General features: G+C 41.7%; 1 protein-coding gene across 1 annotated transcript in view; it reads right to left on the bottom strand.

Moving 5' to 3' along the window:
• Nucleotides 1-21,127, bottom strand: part of PIK3R3 (phosphoinositide-3-kinase regulatory subunit 3) — a 293,502-nt gene that overhangs the window by 195,913 nt on the left and 76,462 nt on the right. The window contains exon 4 of the mRNA XM_056844282.1: nt 4,570-4,701. Coding sequence (XP_056700260.1) covers nt 4,570-4,701 — 132 coding nt within the window. The remainder of the gene's footprint in view (nt 1-4,569; nt 4,702-21,127) is intronic.

Raw genomic sequence — 21,127 nt, 5'->3', positions numbered from 1 at the left:
TCAGCTGAAGGGATCCATAAAACCGAACCCACTTGGTAAAAGTTCTTTGATTATAAAATGGAGACTTATATGTTTGGCATCTTTGAGGAGGCAAAAGACATGGCAAGACAGATCAAGTCTGGGATGCTCAGGAACTTTGGCTTTGCTGTTTTATAGACCTATACTCACAAATGGTATCATTAAATAATATTATTAGATATTACTTTTACAGCACTCTTAAAACTAAAAAAGCAAAATCTGTTTTACAAATGTTTCACTGTCAAGTAGCTGAGATTCTCCTGTTGATGACTGATAAATCAAAGCCTTCTCTTCTGAGTTCTGTTTCTTTTAACTTTCACAGTTTCAAGTATTTGGCTTGTTGCTTCTAAAAAATAATTCCAGTAAAACTAAATATAAACATATTTATATGGAGGCCTAAAAGGAAAAGGAAAAAAAAACCCCTCCAAGAACTTAGAGGGGTTTCTAACATGTCAAACTAAAAAAAGGCCCCGGAGATTTTTCTATGCCCATATAAAGCTAAAAAAGGATGCGTTTACAGTAAAAACATAATGTGTAGCTCAGCCAAAAAATTACAATAACATTTTCTTTCTAGGCCAGTATCACACAGACTTGGCAGCCATTTGGGCTTCTGGCCTGGAGTAACACATAGATTTGAGCTTATATCCTTTCCAGAGCTTGAGGCAGCCCCATGTCTCCTGGTGCGCCTGGTCTACTAAGAATAAGTGGAATGTGAACTGGTATTTGGACAAGGCTCTTAGCAGGTTCCAGCCCCCTTCTGTAACTTCTTCCAAGCCTACTAGATGTTTCCAACACAACAAGACTGTCACTTCCTTGGTCAACTACCATTATCTGTAATATACTCATGGAGCTTAGCTAGCTACTCACAACATATGCATGAACGTTAAGTGGCACCAGGCTTGGATCAGCAACTCCCCAGCTCTTAGTAGCACACAAACCTCAGGTGCTAAGTAACATTTTATAGTTTTGCCTTTATTGGTTCTTTGGGAATCAAGATTTCTGTTAATTAATCTGGCATGGGACAAAATATAGAAAAATGCCTAACACCTGCCTTTTAATTTTTTCTTCTGACATTTAAGAAGAAGAAGAGATGGTTTTTATAGGCTGACTTTCTCTACCACTTAACGAATAATCAAATCAGCTTATAATCACCTTCCCTTCCCCTCCCCACAACAGACACCATGTGAGGTAGTTGGGACTGAGAGAGTGTGACTAGCCCAAGATCACCCAGCTGGCTTCATGTGTAGGAGTGGGGAAACAAATCCAGTTCACCAGATTAGCGTCCGCCACTCATGTAAAGGAGTGGGGAATCAAACCTGGTTCTCCAGATCAGACTCCACCGCTCCAAACTACCGCTCTTAACCACTATACCACTCTGGCTCTCTTTAATTTTTAATGTAATGTTCGAAGGGCATGAATGGTTTAGTAAACATAGGATCGACATAGGAGTATGGGATAAAGCTAAATAATAAATTAGCAAATTTTATGAGTATGAAGCTGCTAGCTTAATCATATCAAAGATATCTCAAGTTAATGGGGAAAATTGCATTGTGGTGACCCATATCTTCTTATCATGATCAATGCAGCTGAATTTAGGTAGCATCCTGCAAACATCTTTAGACCTATGAGGACAACCGTGAGGGTAGATTTTACAGGTTTTTGGTACAAACAGCATGGAAAGTGGAAGGAATGTAATCAAATATTTTCTTCCTGAGCCCACTGTAGGGTTGCCAACTTCCAGGTACTAGCTGGAGATCCCGTTAATACAACCGATCTCCAGCCGACAGAGATCAGTTCACCTGGAGAAAATGGCCACTCTACCCCAAAAACCTCCCGCTGATGGCAAAAAGGGACCTGGCAACCCTAGCCCAGTGAATCTCAGCATCATAATACTGAGATTCACCATCTCAACATTAGTTCCCAAGTCGTTTCAGGGTGATAACACAGGGAAGGACCAGAACAAATCTGTTCTAGAGTGTCGACACAACATGAAGTCAGGAGATTATTAACAGTTTAATAAACACTGGGTATGATGGGGTAAAGTTTTTGCCCTTCACGTTCTCTCCTACTTTTTTCAGTGGGGGTGTTAGGTAGGACCCACCTGCAGTCACATTTTGCAAGGAATTCCTCACATGTTCAAGTCATTCTGGGAAAATGTGCAGTTCATTCTGATATTAGTAAAATGACTCTAGCTAAGAGGTGCCATCTTCCCTCATTATCATTTTTTAAAATTGGTAAATACTCTTCAAGTATTTTACATAAATAATAAGGCTCCTGCCTACAGGCTCAGAATCTGAATAAATTTCTTTAACATGCACATGTGAAACTTCCCACAAAGAGAAATGAGTTCCTGCTGTTTTACTATGAAATAAAGCAAGGCCCACCAACCCAGAATGAATGAGGAGGGGGAGAGGCTGTGGTGCAATGGTAGGGCATATATTCTCTTGGCCTCTCCAGCTAAAAAGGAACTTGGTGTTATTTCATAATACCATGTGACTCTGGCATGTTTTGCTTTTGGAACAGAATCACCATCCATATGGGTGGGCTTTCTAATGCAAATTGTTGTTGCTTTCCCTCTTTTAAATACAGTTTGGAACCTACCGGTAGCACCTCTGGCTGAGAGCCTTTTCAATCAATCACCCTACTAATGGTTCACCTGAGCTAGACCCCACAAATTCCCTTCAAATTATGTTTAGGTGGCAATCTGACATACATGGCAACAACCTGATCCTTGCTGAAATCTGACACCACCGGTTTTTGGGGTGGAGCCTGAGGAGGGCGGGGTTTGGGGAGGGGAGGGACTTCAATGCCATAGAGCCCAATTGCCAAAGTGGCCATTTTCTCCAGGTGACCTGATCTCTATCGGCTGGAGATCAGTTGTAATAGCAGGAGATCTCCTGCCACCACCTGGAGGTTGGCAACCCTACATGGAAGTGAATCCTTCACCTATATATATCTTTTCAATGCAATTGGTGCTGTTGACTTGAATCCTAGCTTGCAAAGTTCAATGCCTTTATAGGTGGCACTTTTCCAAAGAGCACCTGCAGCAGGTCAGTGAAGTTGGTGTTCCCTTCGGGCCAAACTACATGTTGCAAAGGCCTAAAGCATGGTGGACTGAGGGACTCCTGTTTCTCCTTGGCTTTTCAAATACTGAAACAGCTGCATGGGTGTGTGTGTATACTGCTCTTTTGGCACTTGAAAAAGCACAGGGGAGAGAGAAACAAGAGTGGAAGTCCTCTAGGCCCAATCAGAATTGGACCCTTGCAGCATTTTTAAATCACTTTAAAATGGCACTGGCTTCCCCATGGTGGACACAAAGATGCCATCACATCTAGTTTGGCCAAAAGTGAGTGCAGTGTACTAGCTAGGGTTAGGGTTGCCAGCTCCAGGTTGTGAAATATGTGGAGATTTTGGGAGTGGAGTCTGAGAAGGGTGGGGTTTTGGAGAGGGGAGGGACTTCAATGCCATAGAGTCCAATAGCCCAAACGGCCATTTTTGCCAGGGGAATTGATCTCTGTTGCCTGGAGATCAGGTGTAATAGCGGGAGATCTACAGCCACCACCTGGAGGCTGGCAACCCTAGCTAGGGTGTTGAACTAGGATGAGCTGAGTTCAAACAAGCACTCAGCCATGAAGCTCACTGGCCGCTTACTTCCACTCAAATGCTCACTCAGCTCAGCCACCATTTTCTTTCAACATAACCTACTTAGTTGTGAGGATAAAACAGGGGAAGGGATAAACGTATCTCAGACTTCTTTGAGGAAAGGTGGAGTAAAAATGTGATAGGTCCACGGTGCCCTTTGCCGTCTGTGTAAAAGGTCCTGGGAATTCTACGCTTCCTACATTCATCTTCATCTATGTCCTCACTAGGCTGGTTTTTCTAACCTTGTACGGAGGGGCATAAATTGAACTCAGACATTATTGCAAAAACCACATTAATAGCACCAGTCAAAACTATGGCCTCAAGTTTTGATAGTTGATTAATCATTTGGGATGAATTTTACTTGGTAAAAGCGAATTATAACCAGTGGAATGGCAAATCAAAGGCTCTGCTGTTTATTTCTTGAGACTGTTTTGATTCTATCATCTTAATGTAAAAGGGAATGAAAAAGAAAACATTAAAGGAGGTCTTGCCTTTTAAAAGTGAGCAGTGGCTTTTATTTATTAAATTGTAAATTATTTTACAGCACCTTTTGTATATCAAAAGAGCACCCGCATGTTTTTTAATTGGTCGACATTGTTGTAATATGATCCCAGTGGTTAGCCCCAGATGGTAATCAAGCAGTCCATTTTGGACTAATTTAAGTCCCCAAGAATTTTTCAAAGGCAACCCCATGTGGAGTGCATTATCGTAGTTTAAACTGGAGGTTACTAGAGAATGTGTAACTGTGGCCCATGGGTCAAACACCAATCTAAGCTAACACAAACACAAAATCCCTCCTGGTCACTGCTACCCCTTACCATCCAGAAAGAAGACTGAATTCAGGAATATCCCAAACAGACACAGATCTTTTAGAATGTGGACATTAAAAAGCGAACAGTAACCATTTACCTTTAACTGTGCAGAGTAGTTTACTGTATATTGCTGGGTGAATGACAGGGAAAGGCAGCTGCTGCAGGTAGCCTCTGAGCATTTTGGCTAATGTCGGTCCATCAAAAGGGTCCAGTTCAACAGATTCAAGGTCTGGAAGAAGCAAAGAAGGGGTGTTATCCCAAAATAACCACTGAGCCCTTGCTGGGGAGGAAATCAAGCTCTTCTCCTAAGCCAGAAACAATGCTTGTATTGAGAGGACTTGGTTATGGAAGGACTATAAACGCTTACAGTGAAGAATGGTTTTAGCTAAAGTGTATACACAGCATGCCCCTTCTGGATTCATTTTGACAATGGGCATGTGAACTGCTTCTTTGGAAGCTCACACCCGGCGTATTGTAAGATTTGGAGAACTTCTAATACCCTGTGCTTTCTGGATGATAATGCTAAAATATAGACCATTTCCAACATACTGTTAATTCATAAAATGTGGCAAAACCATTTCATAAACTAACAAAATAGGAGTCCTATTTCAAAGATGATGTCTATTTTGTCTTAGCAGCATTAAGGAAAGAAGAAAAGTCTAAATCACAGAAAACTAGGAAATATCAGTTTTCAGAGGACTACCACGCGTGATGTAACATAATTCACCAACTACTGGAAAAGGCCTGCTTCAATGACCAATATGTATGTATGTACACACACACACACACACACACACACACACACACACACATGGGTTGCCAACCTCCTGGTGGTACCTGGAGATCTCCTGCTATTACAATTGATCTCCAGATGACCAGTATCAGTTCCCCTGGAGAAAATGGCTGCTTTGGAGGGTGGACTCTATAGCATTATACCCTGCTGAGCTCCTACCCCTCCTCAAACCCTGCCCTCCCCAGGCTCCACCCCAACCTTTCCAGGTATTTCCCAACCCAGAGTTGACAACCCTAACACACACAAACACACACACACACACACACACAATTGAATTTGCATGGTTTATCTGAAAGCTTTCTTTTGAATCCTATATTTGAGTTTTTGCAAAATTTAGAGGAAATAATCCTGCTAGGGTTGCCAGGTCCTCTGAGACTCAGGTCTAGAGAATCAGAAAGTGGAGCCTAAGGACCAAAGCGGATGATGGACAGTGCAGGGTACAGACCCTGTTCTTTTTAACAGTTTCAATCTTAAACCAAGCTGGTTTGTTGTGCAGAATTATTACCATCTTCTACATGTGTTTTCAGGCAAATTTGTTATGACTGAATAAGGTTAACTCTTACTAAGAATGGAAGGGGGTTTGGTTCAAACTTTACAATGGGGAGAGAAGGCAGAGAATGGATCCTGTGGAATAGCGATGATTCCGTCTCCCTTACTCTGGCACTTCTCCTTCCCCTGGACGGAGACACTGAAAAAAATGGCTAAACTCTTGAAACATCAGTTCAAACCCTGAGATCTGACAACCCCAGATCCAGCAGAAGACCACATTGTGTGAGAATTAAACTATCTTAAATATTTCCTACTGAAATCAGTGGGGAAAGTGCTCATCTTTGGCTGGATCATACCCAAAGGAAAAGTGTAGGGGCAAGAACATACGTAGATAAGAAAAGAACCATAGAGGTGTGCAGGGAGGAGGATAAAAGTGGCAGCCATAAAAAAGGGGCAAGGAAGGACATGGAGGATCTCTCTCTCTCTCTAAGTATTTTGTGAACCATGTCTTATCTCTACAACAAGGGAGGTTATAAACAAGCTGTATTTGAAAATGAAAGGTGAGGTTCTTGGAAATCCACAGCAGCTAACAGGCTTTGTGCCAGATACCTGACTATGCAAATATTCTAGCACAATCAAAGGAGACAAATAACCCCACCTGTTTCTGATTACAGTAATAGACAAACCCAAAAAACAAACCAAAAAAACAAAGCTTAATTTTAAGGGTACCGTCATTCACAGTGTTTCAGATGGATAATTATAATTAGATAGCTAATTACAATTAGGTATCATTCATGTAATACCGAAGAACCATCTTTTGTTGTTGTATTATGACTAGGGAAGCTTTCAAAATTTTCACTCATTTTGGAGGTCTGAATACCAATACATAACAATTCTCCATTTGTGCAGGGTTAAAAATTTCAGAATATTTTACAGAGTGCTATTAGGGTTGCCAACCTCCAGGTACTAGCTGGAGATCTCCCACTATTACAACTGATCTGCAGCCAATAGAGATCAGTTCACATGGAGAAAATGGCCACTTTGGCAATTGGACTCTATGGCATTGAAGTCCCTCCCCTCCCCAAACCCCGCCCTCCTCAGGCTCCACCCCAAAAATATCCTGCCGATGGTGAAGAGGGACCTGGCAATTTAAATGCTATGCATTGGGACACAGCTTTCTGGTCCTGCAGTTCATATGTAACGTTTTTTTGTCCAGTGTGTAGATGTGCATTGATAAAATACTGCCCCCCAAAAGCAATCTTGCTTGCTGTGATTCCGAGCACAATTTATCAAGGCTTTTGTGTGTGTGTGCATATTGTACTGCAATTATACATAAGATCATGGCAAGGTTGCTTTTTAGCAGTGTTTTATCAATGAACCTGTGTCTATTGATCATGTTTGGGGGAGAAAGGTGCAAATGAACAAGAGGAACAGAATGTTGTGGGGAAATTGCTCAAGCTTCAGCTCTATAATTAATTACAGATATTCTTTTAATTAATACAGAATTCAGGAGACATAGACTGCAGTGTGGAGCTCAATTCCAGCACAAGAAAGCAATGAAATGGGGTGAGGGGATCTATCTATCCCTAATCATAATTCATGACAAGAATACATTTCTTACCCCTACATCTACTACTGGAAACAGGTAGTGCCTGTTTCCAAGATAACAAAATTTATGAAAAGCAATTGCTAGGGCATATATTTTAAAAGAATTACATCAACAAAGCTTGGTTTTTTCCTCTTAGACAGAAACGTATAATTTGCCTAAAAATAAGAGCTGACAGTTAGAAATGGCAAGCAACCACAAACCATGGGGACACCTAATTATATTCGCCGTGTCCTACATGTCACCCCTCAGAAAAGAAATGTGACACAAAACTTGGCCTTGAGGCTACTGCTTCCTTAGAACAGTTTATATGCCAAAGTGCACACTGCCTATAAAAGGGGATTTCCGTTCTTAGCAATTTCTGCAGGGGCTTATGGCCTTTCCATATAGTCACCAAAAACATGCCACATGCTCATTTTATCCATTGTACAACATGTGTAAGGAATATGACACAACTTAGCCTAATGGTAAAAATTTGGCCAGCCTGGTGTAACTGGATTACAGTTTTTAAGTATCTCTAAAACTGTTGTTAAAGCTTACAGATATTTGTCACCTGTTGTTCAGATGGAATAAAATCCATCCTTCCCTCTGTTTTTCCATTATTGGTTCAACCAGAGCATCTGGTGGCTAAAAGGAATCCCTAGATCACTCCTGCCTTCTGGTTCCAGACTCTTACTCTTCCAGAGAGCATGAGCAATTTGTCGAAATTTCAAGAAAAGATGCCCCAGAAGACTGAAGTGTGGAACAGGGAAACTTTACTTAGCACTTTGAAAGTTGTACAATTGACAGCTACTCAAGGTTGCAATTCTCTGCACAGGATCCTACACAAGGACCATATGAGGTCCACACAAGGATCTTCCCTGCTTTCCACTTCTCCCCAGCAGCTATTGCAATCACTCTCTTCTTCCTCTTCCATTGGCAGATCTCTACTCACTCAAGAGGCAGGAGGGAGTGATTTTGCCCCTTCTCCACTTTAGCCTCCTGCCCTGCTCTTCATGTCCTGCAATCGTGGGCAAAAGCTTTCCCAGGACAGGAAAGGACTGCTGGATGAAGGGAAAGCAGTGGAGATCTGTGACCATCAGCACCTTCTGTTGATAGATCATGGAATCCAACCCTCTGCTGATGTTCTCTGGAACTCCTTTCCTCCATGCACCATGCGTGAAATATTTTAAATATTTGTAACATTAAAACAACCATCTACACAGGCAGTAGTTATCACTACCACATTTAATAATGTTTGAATGTTTTAAGGGGATGAGCTGCAGATGCAGGAGGTTAGTAAACACTATTGGTTTTTCATTTCCTACAAGAGACTTCTGGGTGGAAAAGGAGATAGTTCTACTGTGGCGGAAATGCCACCCTGCTATTCAGCCCCATCCCAATTTAAAAGAAAGGTTGGAGGACAGTCCACAGGCTCCAATTAACATTAACCGTGCAATCCTAAACAGAATTCCACCTTTCTAAGTCCACTGATTTCAGATATGCCTTGCAGAAGTATCTGTTTTCCTGCACTTCTATGCTGCTTGTAGAGTCATAAGTAAAGCAAATCTTACAAAAATGCCATAAGTTTCCATTACTCTCTCATTTGAAGGAAACTAAGAGTGCCATCCTAAGCAGAATTATACATCCAACATTCACTGAACCCAATGGGCTTAAAGAGTGTAACTCTGTATAGGATTGAAGGGGGAGATAGGGATAAAAGGAAGCAGAATGAACCATGCCGGGGAGGAGAGTGGACTGAAGCTTGACTCAGAGAGAGATCAGTAGGCAGATGTCCTGGACAGTCTGAGACAGGAGAAAGGTGACTCCAGGGTCTCTGCCCTTTCTGAGGCTGGCTCAGGTAGGGGAGCACATCGTTGGCAAAGTGGAGGAAGAGGGAGAGAGCTTGGTGGACAGCACCCTGACTTACAACATAAAAGCATAAAAAAGAGGGAAACGATACACTCACAAAATGGAATGGCATGGAGGGAACAGTTGAAGTGTTTTGATGTGGTCGCATCAACAGCTGACCTAACAGAATATCATGTGCTCGAACCAGATGATTAGCTGGCTTCTAGAGGCACCAAGTGGATGGGTTTTGCGTATTGTCCAGAAGTCAGGGCTGGATAAGAAGTATAAAAGATGATACCCTTGTCATCCATAAAACAAACTTTCAGTTAGGTCACAAGGTCTACCGGAAACCAACTCACACAGATCGCTACTTACACAAAAACTCCAACCACCACCCCCGACAGAAAAGAGGAATAATCAAAACATTAATGGACTGTGCAAGATGGATCTGTGAACCACAGTTTCTCAAGGAAGAAACTAATCATTTAAATCACGCACTGCTAGCAAACGGCTATTCCAAGAATGAAATCAGAAGGGCCATTAAACCAAACAAAAATCAGAAAACTCAGGAAAAACAGTCTCCCATAGGAAAGGTATTCTTGCCATTTATTAAAGGAGTCACTGATAGCATGGAGAAACTTTTGAAAAAACATAACCTACAAACAGTGTTTAAACCCACCAAGAAAATACAACAAATGCTACGATCAGCAAAAGACAAAAGAGACCCCCTCACCTCTGCAGGAGTATATCGTATACCTTGCAGCTGTGGAGAAGTTTACATCGGGACCACAAAACGCAGCATACAAACAAGGATAAAAGAACATGAAAGATACTGCAGACTTGGCCAACCTGAGAAATCAGCAGTGGCTGAACATGGACTGACACAAACAGGACACAGGGTCTTATTCCAAGACACTGAAAGACTGGACAATTCTACCAACTATTTTGTCAGATTGCACAGAGAAGCCATTGAAATTCATAAACATCAGCACAACTTTAACAGAAAAGAAGAGAGTTTAAGAATGAATAAGGCTTGGCTTCCTGCCCTGAAAAACCTCCAGATTAACAAAGGCTACAGTCAACAATAGCCATGCAGATTAGCTTTGGATTTCACACATTAACAGATCACTTCAGGATACAATGGTTCCATATTAACATACCACACCCTCATTAGTACATTATCTTGATACTTACAGGACAATGATTAGCACATTACTTCTGCAGGACAGTACTCAGCTCAAACCCAACCCCTCTCTGACTCTTCCTACACACTTGACACTGAGAGACACTGTCCTTCAGTGTTACTACTCTGAAGATGTCTGCCACAGCTGCTGGCGAAACGTCAGGAAAGAAAATTCCAAGACCACGGTTACACAGCCCGGATAACCTACAAGAACCAATGAACTCTGACTGTGAAAGCCTTCGACAATATAAAAGGGAGACATTGGCTGAGAAAGATGTTTTAGGCAAGAGAAGATTTCCATCTTCAACTCACAATCAGGCTAGGAGGGAAACACCAGTATAGCAGGACTCTCATTCAAAAATTCATTGCTGCACAACTATCAAGAAAGAAGTCTTTAGACAGCGTAATTATGTCATAATATTCAATTCAATGTACAATGGATGCCCATGAAATTCATACAGTACAGCATTTTGCCCAGCAAACACAACAACAACGAAGTACTGCATTTCCTCAAGTACAACATATTGTGCTTTGGAAAATGTGATATCTATGTAACAAAAGCACTGTTTTGAGGCAAAATGTGTGGGACTGTGCATAACAAATGAGAAACATGTGTTACACAAAAAAACTGATAGTGGAGAAATGCCCTTAGGAATAACATACAGAATTTACTTTTTTCTTTTTTGTGAAATGCCTCACCCATGGGTCAGAACAAAACAAGCCTCTTCAGGCATAGAACTCCACTACTGGGAAGAGAATGTGCTGATGCTAAACATAAAGTCTCAGGGTTCGATACCTAGGGATCAATTAGATTGTTAGTTCCTTGTTGGGAAGCTACATGTGTCTGGTTGTCTACTCCTTCTCTAGCAACATCTTGGGTTACATGGCATAGTTTCAAGCAACTGAAAAGACTAGGGAGGAGGGAAGGCATGCTGACTGTTGTAATTTCTCAGCAAAAGGCCCAGAAAATCTCACTGATTTCACAGTGAAAGTCTTGATAGACTGTGGGCAGATTTCAGGTGAATAGTTGCCTACAACGGATGACCCTTCATGTGAATATGGCAACATATGAGTAACTAAAAAGTGAGATTTTGAGTTTGGGGCTTACCCGAAATGTAAATCAATTTCCAGGAGGTGGTAATTGACAAGTCTCCCCACTGTCAGTGACATTTCCGCACATTCACCTGGATGGTCACCACTTGATATCTGAACCACTTGAACTGCCCTCAGATGTTGAGTTGAATACACTCACAAAGAAATAGGAATATGACCCCAACTAGTACTTTGACCTCAAAATAACAGTCTTGGCAAACTCAACTAAAGTTGAAGAGCAGGTGACACACTACAGTAACCCATTATAGGGTTATAATTAGTCTGTGTTCAAATGAACAAGAGAGGCCTTTGAAAAGTATCTGGCAAAGTATCACATACACACACTAGAATTTCTCTTCAAACAGCTCTCCCAACCCTTCCATGAGGCATAGCATGTATAGACTGTCTCTTGTTTTGTTATTTTATACCCACTCCCAGACTTCTGTGTGTTAGTTCTGGGAAAGCATCACAAACACAACCACATCTTTTAATCTGTGCCATACTTGGGCCAAGGCAGGCCAGTATCCCTGATGTGACTCTGTTACCAGTTTTCTCATGGGATGTCAAGTGTAAAGCTGCCAAGGGTTACTGTTTTCCCAATGGCACTGCAGTGAGGTTTGTGGTTACTCTTGTGCTGACCATGGACTATGAGATGGTGTCTCCAGCTGCCGGGTTAAAAGTTTTATTTCTGGAGATGCTGTGTGTGTGTTATTTCTCTTCTTTTTTCTTCATCAAGCCATGCAACAAACAGCACGGGCATTTAGAAATAAACAACCTGCTGCATATTCTCACCAGAATGAACAAATTTAACCAATTACCTTTCAGGATGGAACACTCATGCTGTTTTCCAAATTTTACTTTGGCAGTACCCAGGCATCATGAACAAATTTGTTCCAGAGTCAGAAATCTCCATTTACTCTACGGTCAGGCTATGCTGCAACCAGCCTTCCTCTGACCCCAGAGTTTCCCTGTACTTTCTGTGCAGGTGATTTAACTTGTTAAAGTACAACTAAGCAGTCCGTAGCTAGGAAACAAACAGAACCCTTTCCAAACCACAAAAAGGCCCAGCTAAATACGTTAGCAGTAAGAGCCACAACCCTTTCTTCACTCCCTTTCCATGGAAAGTAGGTTTAGTGTATGGGGCATGGTTAGGAGGGAATGATGAAGATCCCCAGTTTTCAACTGTGAAAGATCTCTTTATCAGAAACAAAAAGAGCATTTTATAACTTCTCTTAAAAAATATGTGTGCCCCACAAACCAGATCATACGCCTTCTTTTTGTGATCATTAGAAGAAGGCTTTAAAGGGGGGAAGTGTATTCACATACTCTTCCCTTTCAGGCAACTGCATTCCTCATTAGTTTATCACCCCCTCAAAGAACAGGCTCTATCCACACCCAGTACCCCTTATCAGCAGCACAGACACTCTACAATAAGTCTCTATGCAGCCCCCAATTGGCTGGATCACCATTTTTGTTTTTAAAAGTATTGTTCTTTCTTTCCCTTCAAGAAGCCCAGATATCATATATCCAATAACATTTGACTTTCCCACGGTGACCAAGCAAATTTTCCATGCAGAGTGGGGATTCAAACCTGGAGCTCCCAGGTTGTATTCTAACATTCTGTCCACTACACCGTATTGAAAAACTGTATTTTGGGAAGGACAGAAAAAACAACCATTTAATAAGAAATGTTAGCAATTCCGCAGTCAATTGGCTGCAATCCCAAAATATTGGGGGGGGGGGTGAAATTCAAAGAATATTTCCTTCCCCCATGCTGCCTTTCATGGTGAAAATGATTGATCTTGAACATTCAACCAAGCTCTACTTTTAATGAGTTTTTTTAAAAGGTTTGTCCCCTTTTCAAACATATTCCTTGGGACTAAAACTAAACAATCAAGGAATAACAAAGGAATGGATTATGATGAGCCCATGACCCTCAATCAGTGGACATTACTTTCCCTACAGTGCAATCTATTGTTAAAGCTTTGCGTCGTGTCAAAGTCTTATTATTAAGATGTTATCTATTTCTTTGCAGTCAAGTCACATCTGGTTTATGACGACCCTGTAGGGTTTTCAAGGCAAGAGACATTCAGAGGTGGTTTGCCATTGCCTGCCTCTGTCACGACCTTAGTATTCCTTGGAGGTCTCCCATCCAAATACTTGCCAGGGTCGATCCTGGCTGGCTTCTGAGATCTGACAAGATCTGACACAATTTAAGTCAGTACTTATCCTTCAAATACTATGGTTCTTGTTTTAATTCATTTGCAACTTCTGGGTTTTAATTCTGTATGCAGATAGAAGAACACTGTGAATATTCAAAGGGTGCATTTCTCTTTGCCAACAAAAGACATATACCAAAAGCCAATTCTCACATCCTAGCTACCAGTTGGAGAAGATTCCAGCAGCTTCTCTATCCAGTAAACCCTGTTCTTTCTTACAATGTTCAGCATCAAAATATGAAATGGGAAATTCAGGTGAAGTCAGAGGCAAGCCTCTGGATTGGTCAGAGGTATGTCCAGGGGAGTTTTCATCTAATGGTAATATCTACAAATAAGGACAGAGGGACATTTCGGAGTGGGGACAAGATGTGTTAAAAGTGGTCATTGTGACATCACTAGAAGTGATCGATTTATTTGAAGGTTCATGTCACTTAGACTTTTGATACTAAAAGCTGTTGGCACTGGGACCTGTTCTGTAATGAGGAATGCAATAAGACAATAGAGTACTGGATTTGAAAAGCCCTTGATTGAATATGAAATGTTTGGAACAATGGGGTGAACATCACCCACTGGCTAATTGATGGAATAAGGGTTGGCAGCGTTCAAGTTTCAGTCAACTGGAAACTGTTTACCTAAACCTGAAGGCAAAATTAAGCATACTTAAGTCACATTGTTTCAGTAGAAGAGTTAAATATGTACTCAGCTCTCTTTCACTGAAACAACTCAGACTTTAAAGTGCTTAACTCTGGCTGAACTGAATCAAAAATGTTTAACAAACCCTGTGGTTGTATAGCAGTTAGTCTCTAAGATCCACTACACATTATGTGGCAGCATCTGCTACTATGTGATACATGCAGTAGCAAGCCAAGGCAGTCCTCCTGGTTCTCGATGTGCCTGTGGTTGAAAACACACATTTGCTGCATGGCCAAATCACTTCACAGAACATACTAAGGTGCCTTATATCAAAGCAGACCATTGGTCCATCTAACCCAATATTATTTTTTCTCTCTTGCACTGTCTATCCAAGGTTTTAAGGAGAGCAGAGATCCTTTTTGCTGGAGAAGCTGAAGATTAAAAGCTTGGATCTTCTGCACACAAAACACAAGCATTACCCATTGTGCTGTTACACTGCCCCTGGTTACATATTCACATTTTGTAAGTATCTTGGAAAATGTAATGTTTAGGGACTGTTTCATCTTGGAGAGTGTCCAAGAGCTACTAGCCAAAAGAGATGTCACTTGTTACATAATGCATGGTTCTACAAAACTAGATAGAACAGATGCCACAAAACCAAAGCATCCTTTATATTTGAAATTTTGCTTTCACAACCCTATGCATATATCAGAGCTCCTAAATTCAGAACAGTGTCCTTCCTGCTGGTCTAAACAACAGCTATCAGGTTTAAATCTCTGATTTAGAATCCTTTCCTTCTCTTTTCTATAGTCAAAAAATTGGAAAACAAGTCCTGTTATTTTTCTGTTAATTCCCTTTCTTGCACATCCCTCTTGTGGGAGCAGGGGGGCACCTTTAATTATGGGATCTCTATTTTTCTTTGTCTCTGGACAAGAGTGGGAGGAGGAAGAAACATTGCCTTTCTTTGCTCTACACAGTAATTTTGACCAGGTCTCCCGATGCGGAAATAATGGGTGGCAATTATTTATCTTCCTCCCCTGGGTAGTCATTTTGTGCATAATTTCCCATTTTCTCCTCTGAATTTACACTTGTAATAATTATCATAGATTGTCTGAAACAACTGTGGATCAGTGATCATCAGGTAACAAGTGATGCTACCACTAGAAGCCAAATAATCTCTCAGTGTCCCATCAGGGAATAACAGCACCATGAAGGACTTCTATTTACTCTCTCTCTTTTCAGTCTCATCCAAGAATATTAGTGGGTGCATGAAATAAAGACTAGGGAGATCTATTAGGTGTAATGAAGCAGAATAGAATATCAGATCTTTTTCAGCACATACAAAAAAAAATTGGCCTGAAGTGGCTGAAGGTCCATAAAGAGAACAAAAAATAGTAATACCTTTGGCAGCTTTTACCACAAGTCATTTCTAGACCACAAGGTTTATTTATTTATTTATTTAAAATATTCATCTACCTGCCTTTGCTCCAGGCATCCCAGGAGCCAAGGGGGCGGGTAACGCCAATGTAAAAACAATATAATACGTAGGGCTGCCCTCGGGACTGATCCGGAAACTCCGGCTGGTACAAAAGGAAGCTGCAAGGGTCCTGACAGGGACTCCACTGAGGGCACACATACAGTCAGTGCTCCAACAACTGCACTGGCTCCAAGTGGAGTACTGGTTTTAACTTTTAAAGTCCTTGACAGTCTGGGACCATCGTATCTGCGGAACCGTCTCTCCTGATACACCCTCCCAGAAAGCATTACACTCTGCACATTCCAACTTGCTGGTGGTCCCTGGCCCAAAGAGTGTCCAGCTGTCCTCAACCAGAGCCAGTGCTTTTTTGACCCTGTCCCTGTCCTGGTGGAACTCTCTCTCCATTGAAACCAGGGCCTAGGGTTGCCAGGTCCTCCCTCTTGACTGGTGGGAGGTTTGGGGGGGCAGGGATGGTCAGTCGCATGCAGCTGTATGTGATGTGCTTACATCACTTCCCAGTTTAGTCCTGGAAGCACCACATTGGTAAGGAGCCCTCTCCCTCTCAAACCCCCACTCCAAGCATGCTGCTGGATTGGCGGGAAATTGCCTGCTGGTTCCAGCAACCTGGCAACCCTACCGGGGCCTTGTAAGACTGAGATGTTCCGCCAGGCCAGCCTTGAGGTTACTGTAGCATGGATCAGGATGGCCAGATCAGAAGTCTGCATATAGGGGGCCTGTTTCCTAACTAGATGTGGCTGGAAAACAGAACTTTTTTGATGTCATGGAGTCCTGTTTCTCCAACAGGAGGCCAGAATCCAGCAAGACTCCTAAACTCTTAACAGAACCTTTCAGTGAAATCTGCACACCATCAATGGTAGGACGGACAATCCCATTTAAAGTAGCGGCCATTCCAGCCAGCATCACTTCTGTCTTGTCTGGATTGACTTTTGGTTTTGTCTCCCTTAGCCACTTGAATATCATGTTCAATCACTGAGCCAGGACAGAAACAGCAGCAGTCAGTGGTTTATAAGGCTTAATAACATATAGCTGGATGTCATCAGCATATTGATGAGCAATGACTGCAGAACTATGTATGATCTCATTAATGGGCCTTTCATAGATATTAAACAACATGGGAGTTCACAGAGCCATGTGGCACCCCTTGGTCAGCTCCCAAGGGCATGATTGAACATCTCCCACTTCAACCTTTTTGTGAGCAGTCTGACAGAAAAGACTGGAACCATCTCAGAACTTCTTCACCCAGACCCATCCCACCTTCCAGTCACCTCAGCGGTATCACATGGTTCATAGTATCACTGCCATCATCATCACCTTGTAGAATTTCCAATGGGCTCTATAGCATGTTCTATCAGATTTGGCCCAAGTTTTCCCCCTCTGTTGCCCTAGATGTATACTAGCCCTTTTTAGTACATTCAACTTTCCTGCGAACCAGGGGGCTGGGATTCTATCTGAAAATTGTGGTTGACACCTGGGGGCTACCCTGCCTATCATATGGCACTCTCGCCAGACTTTCCATAAAGTTGCTGATGGGGCTCCCCAAATCCCTGAGTGCTTCCTGTAATCTAGGATCCATTAGCCTCCAGAATGAGACTAAAAGTTGCCAGCTGTAGTCCCCATAAAATACATGCTATATTTTATGGCTGTAGACACCTGAACTCTTTCTAGAAACTAGTCTTTAATGGAATCATAGTTACTGCTATCCAATGATGTAAAATGGCTGTCCTCATAGAGAATCAAGAAGACAATAATTAACATTGCACTTCCACACCCAGAAAGTACAAGATTATATAAGGAAAGCAATTACTATTCCCTTCCTCAGCTAAGAACCATATGTGAAAACAGAAAAATTGGGCAATGTTATTTCCTAATAGATCCTGGGGAGGGGAGGGGCATGGTATAGCTTGATCTCATCCATTCTCAGAAGCTGAACAGGGTTGGTACTTGGAAGGGAGACCACAAAGGAAGACTCTGCAGAGGAGGGCAATGACAAACCACCTCTGCTTCTCACTTGCCTTGAAAGCCCCTTGCTGAGGTTGCCATAAGTTGGCTGCAATTTGACGGCACTTTACACACACACACACAATAGATCATGTGTCATCTCTCCCATTCTAAAATGGAAGTTTTCAATCAACAATTGGCCATCTTGTTCCTGAGATTCTAATGTGAATCACAGTTGAGCAATGGGCATGCCTTCTGCCCACAGCTCACTCTTAAAGCTTTCCTGATTACAACATATGTGGGTTGCCAGGGGAGGGCATGTGCTTCCGCTACCTTACCCACAAATATGAACTGTTCCTTAATAATGACACCCAACATCCCTCCACAAAGAATGATTTTAGAAAAAAATGGTTATGTTCGCCATGCAGTGTTCAAAATTCTAAAAAGACCAGGGAGTTCCATATAGCCAAAAGCAATGCATATGCTGTGGGTAAGAAATATAAACTTTTATTATCCTGCATTAATTACAAATTAAGACTATTTGTCCAAGTTACAGTATATATGTGGCTTTAGGAATGCAAGTTTAATCTTAAAATCAACATCCCCCAGAGTATGCGCACCGATTTGAAGGAATTAGACTGGAGCGTAAACTACATTGGCATTACCTATTACCTATTGTATTACCTAGCTCTGTGATTTTGGGGCAGATTTTTCTTAGAGCATTTTCCAATTTTGAAATTTAGTTCTTATTATATTTTACATATTTTGCTTATGTCATATATGTATTGTTGTATATTGCTTCTTTTTGTTTGTTTAATCAATTTTTTAAAAAAGAAAAGAAAAAAATGGTACAATTTCATAGAAAGCCCCCCAATCCACCATTCAAAATTATGGGTTTAAAATGAAGCCCAAAACTTTATAGCTTTTTTGAAGAACTTTTTCTCACCAGGCACCCTGATGTTTCATCAAATATAAACCACATAGAACACATTTACTATAAGTGCTTCTGCCAGGGCTACTCTTTCAATCTCCAAACCTCATTTAGTACAAGTATACAAAGTATCCCATGCTGGTTTAACCACCCCATACCTACAATAAAATTTTAAGTATTTGAAGCCCAAAATAATTTCTGTCCCTTGGGGAGATGCTCACATACTTAGCAAATTTGCACATTTTATCTTGATTTGCAGAAATGAATTCTTTTTTTCAAAAAATGTAGCCGATGGAAAGTGAGAGGAGAAGATACCTAACTGTGTCCCAACTGCTTGCAATAATTGTTCTGTCTTTACCCTATTCCTTCAAAATGCTTTTGTCCAGTATTCTACTGGATGACTGATAGCCCAGCTACTGGCCTTCAGTTACTCAAAAGGTTTACTAGTCAGCAAGTCTCAAAAGCACAGCCACAGACATAATCTTTCTCCTTAAATACTTAAGCTTTCTGGAGACCCAGACACTTCTAGCTGAGCATACCATACATGGTAGGTTACAGAATATTACTTAATCTGGATGATATGACTCTCAATGCTAACCCTTCTTAGAGTTCCAAAGATCTTATTTCAAGGCAAACCACTGGACCATAAGAGGGATTCTCAAAGAGCATTTCAGAGGGCTTACAAAAGTAATTAAATCTCTGCAAGTGTGATTATACTTAAATGTGACAGATGATGTAGCTAGGGCTGATCATTCTTGTCCTGAACATGTGGGGAAGTAAAGGAAGGGGCCATAGATGCTAGAGCATCTGCTTGGCATGGAGAAGATCCCAGGTACAATCGGGTAATAGGTGGCAAGCAAGGCCTTTGTCTGAGATCCTGGAGGGCTTCTCCCAGTCTGAATAGACCAAGTGGACACACTGGTGCAAGTGGACACACTGGTGCCCATCAAGTGATTCTAGAAAGTAGATGGGGCCAGATGGGACTTTTGTCCAGCAGGGCTTCTGACTGGCCATTGAAAATCTGTTGAAAAGTTACTATTAGAGTTATGCGTAACTTCACTCCCTAACATTGTGTGGTTGGCTTTACCTTCTGCGGGCAGCCATTTTGTAATTGGTTCCACATCGAGTGGCAGCCATTTTCTGGTTGCACCCACCACCCTGTGTCAGAATTCCAAAAGTGCCCACAGTCCCAAAAGGTTTTGGGACCCATGGAGTAGACAGTATTTTAATATATATATATATATATATATATTTCAAATATAACAAACATAACAACACACACACAACATTATACTATACCCTTCATAATCACATGTGTATCACATTATCCCAAACCTAACTAAAACAAGATCTTCCTTTGCATCCCTATGAGCAAAAGTACTATATTCTGTAATATTATATCCCCCCTCCTACAAAAGTATTGACTTTGATGGACCAAGGGTCTGCTTCAGTGTAAGGCAGCTTCATGTGTTCATGAAAGAAAAGGTGTGGAGGAGGGCCAAGTAGTTCCACATTTATTTACCTCACTTATACACCAACTTTCTCCCCAATGGAAGAAAGGTAGGGTATAACATTCTCCCCTTGTGACTGGCCAAAGGTCACCCAGTAAGTTTCCATGGCAGAGTGGGAATTCAAACCGTGGTCACTCAGATACTGTAGTTATCACACAAAAGCAAAAATCCCAAAGAAATGGGGGGGTGGGGAGCAGAGTGTCGTTTCAAATTTATCATTCACTTGTGGAGGAAGTACACAGCCACTCCCTTTGCATTAATGGGATAAACATCCAAAAGTTGCGCAGGGAAAGGGAAGGGTCAGGAAATAGCTCAGATATATCCTATAAATGATAATGTGCTGACCCACCTCATATGCTGAGAATCATAAGACTAGAGCAATATTCACTACCCTTCTGTTTTATGCTTCTTGGACAAAAGGGACATGAACTTTCTGCAGTTTGGATTCACTTAGATCTCAAACCATGTGGACCCAAGTTGGCTCAGACCAGATGGAGAGACAGACTGCAGGGATCGTCTTCTCCCATGAGGTCTCGATCTAGTCTTTGACTTTAAAGTTGTGTTTGGCAGCAATCACCAGAGTGTTGCAAGCAGAAGACAAAGGACAGCATTCATGCTGTGCCAGCAAGGGTGACCAATGAAGTCATACTGGTACAGAAAGTGTTTTGTTCTACTTGTCTCTGTACTGGTATGCCTTTGAGATTGGATGACCTGACGGTGCCCCAGCCTCAGTGTTGCTAGGGCCAGACATAAGAGAAGCATCATGATGAGTCAAGCTTTCATTGGGATCTACACCGACATTGGAGCTCAGGAATCAAAACAAGGGAAGCCTCATGAGATTGTCCCTCTGCGCAAAGTATCTTTTTTTTTTTTTTTTACTGTTTGCTCCCATTTCATTAAATGAGATTAGGTCCCCTGACTGCATGCTATCT

The sequence above is a fragment of the Euleptes europaea genome, chromosome 2, assembly GCF_029931775.1.
Source record: "Euleptes europaea isolate rEulEur1 chromosome 2, rEulEur1.hap1, whole genome shotgun sequence".
NCBI lineage: Eukaryota > Metazoa > Chordata > Lepidosauria > Squamata > Sphaerodactylidae > Euleptes > Euleptes europaea.
The sequence above is the reverse complement of the archived record's forward strand: the minus strand, read 5'-3'. Positions and strand labels throughout refer to the sequence as shown.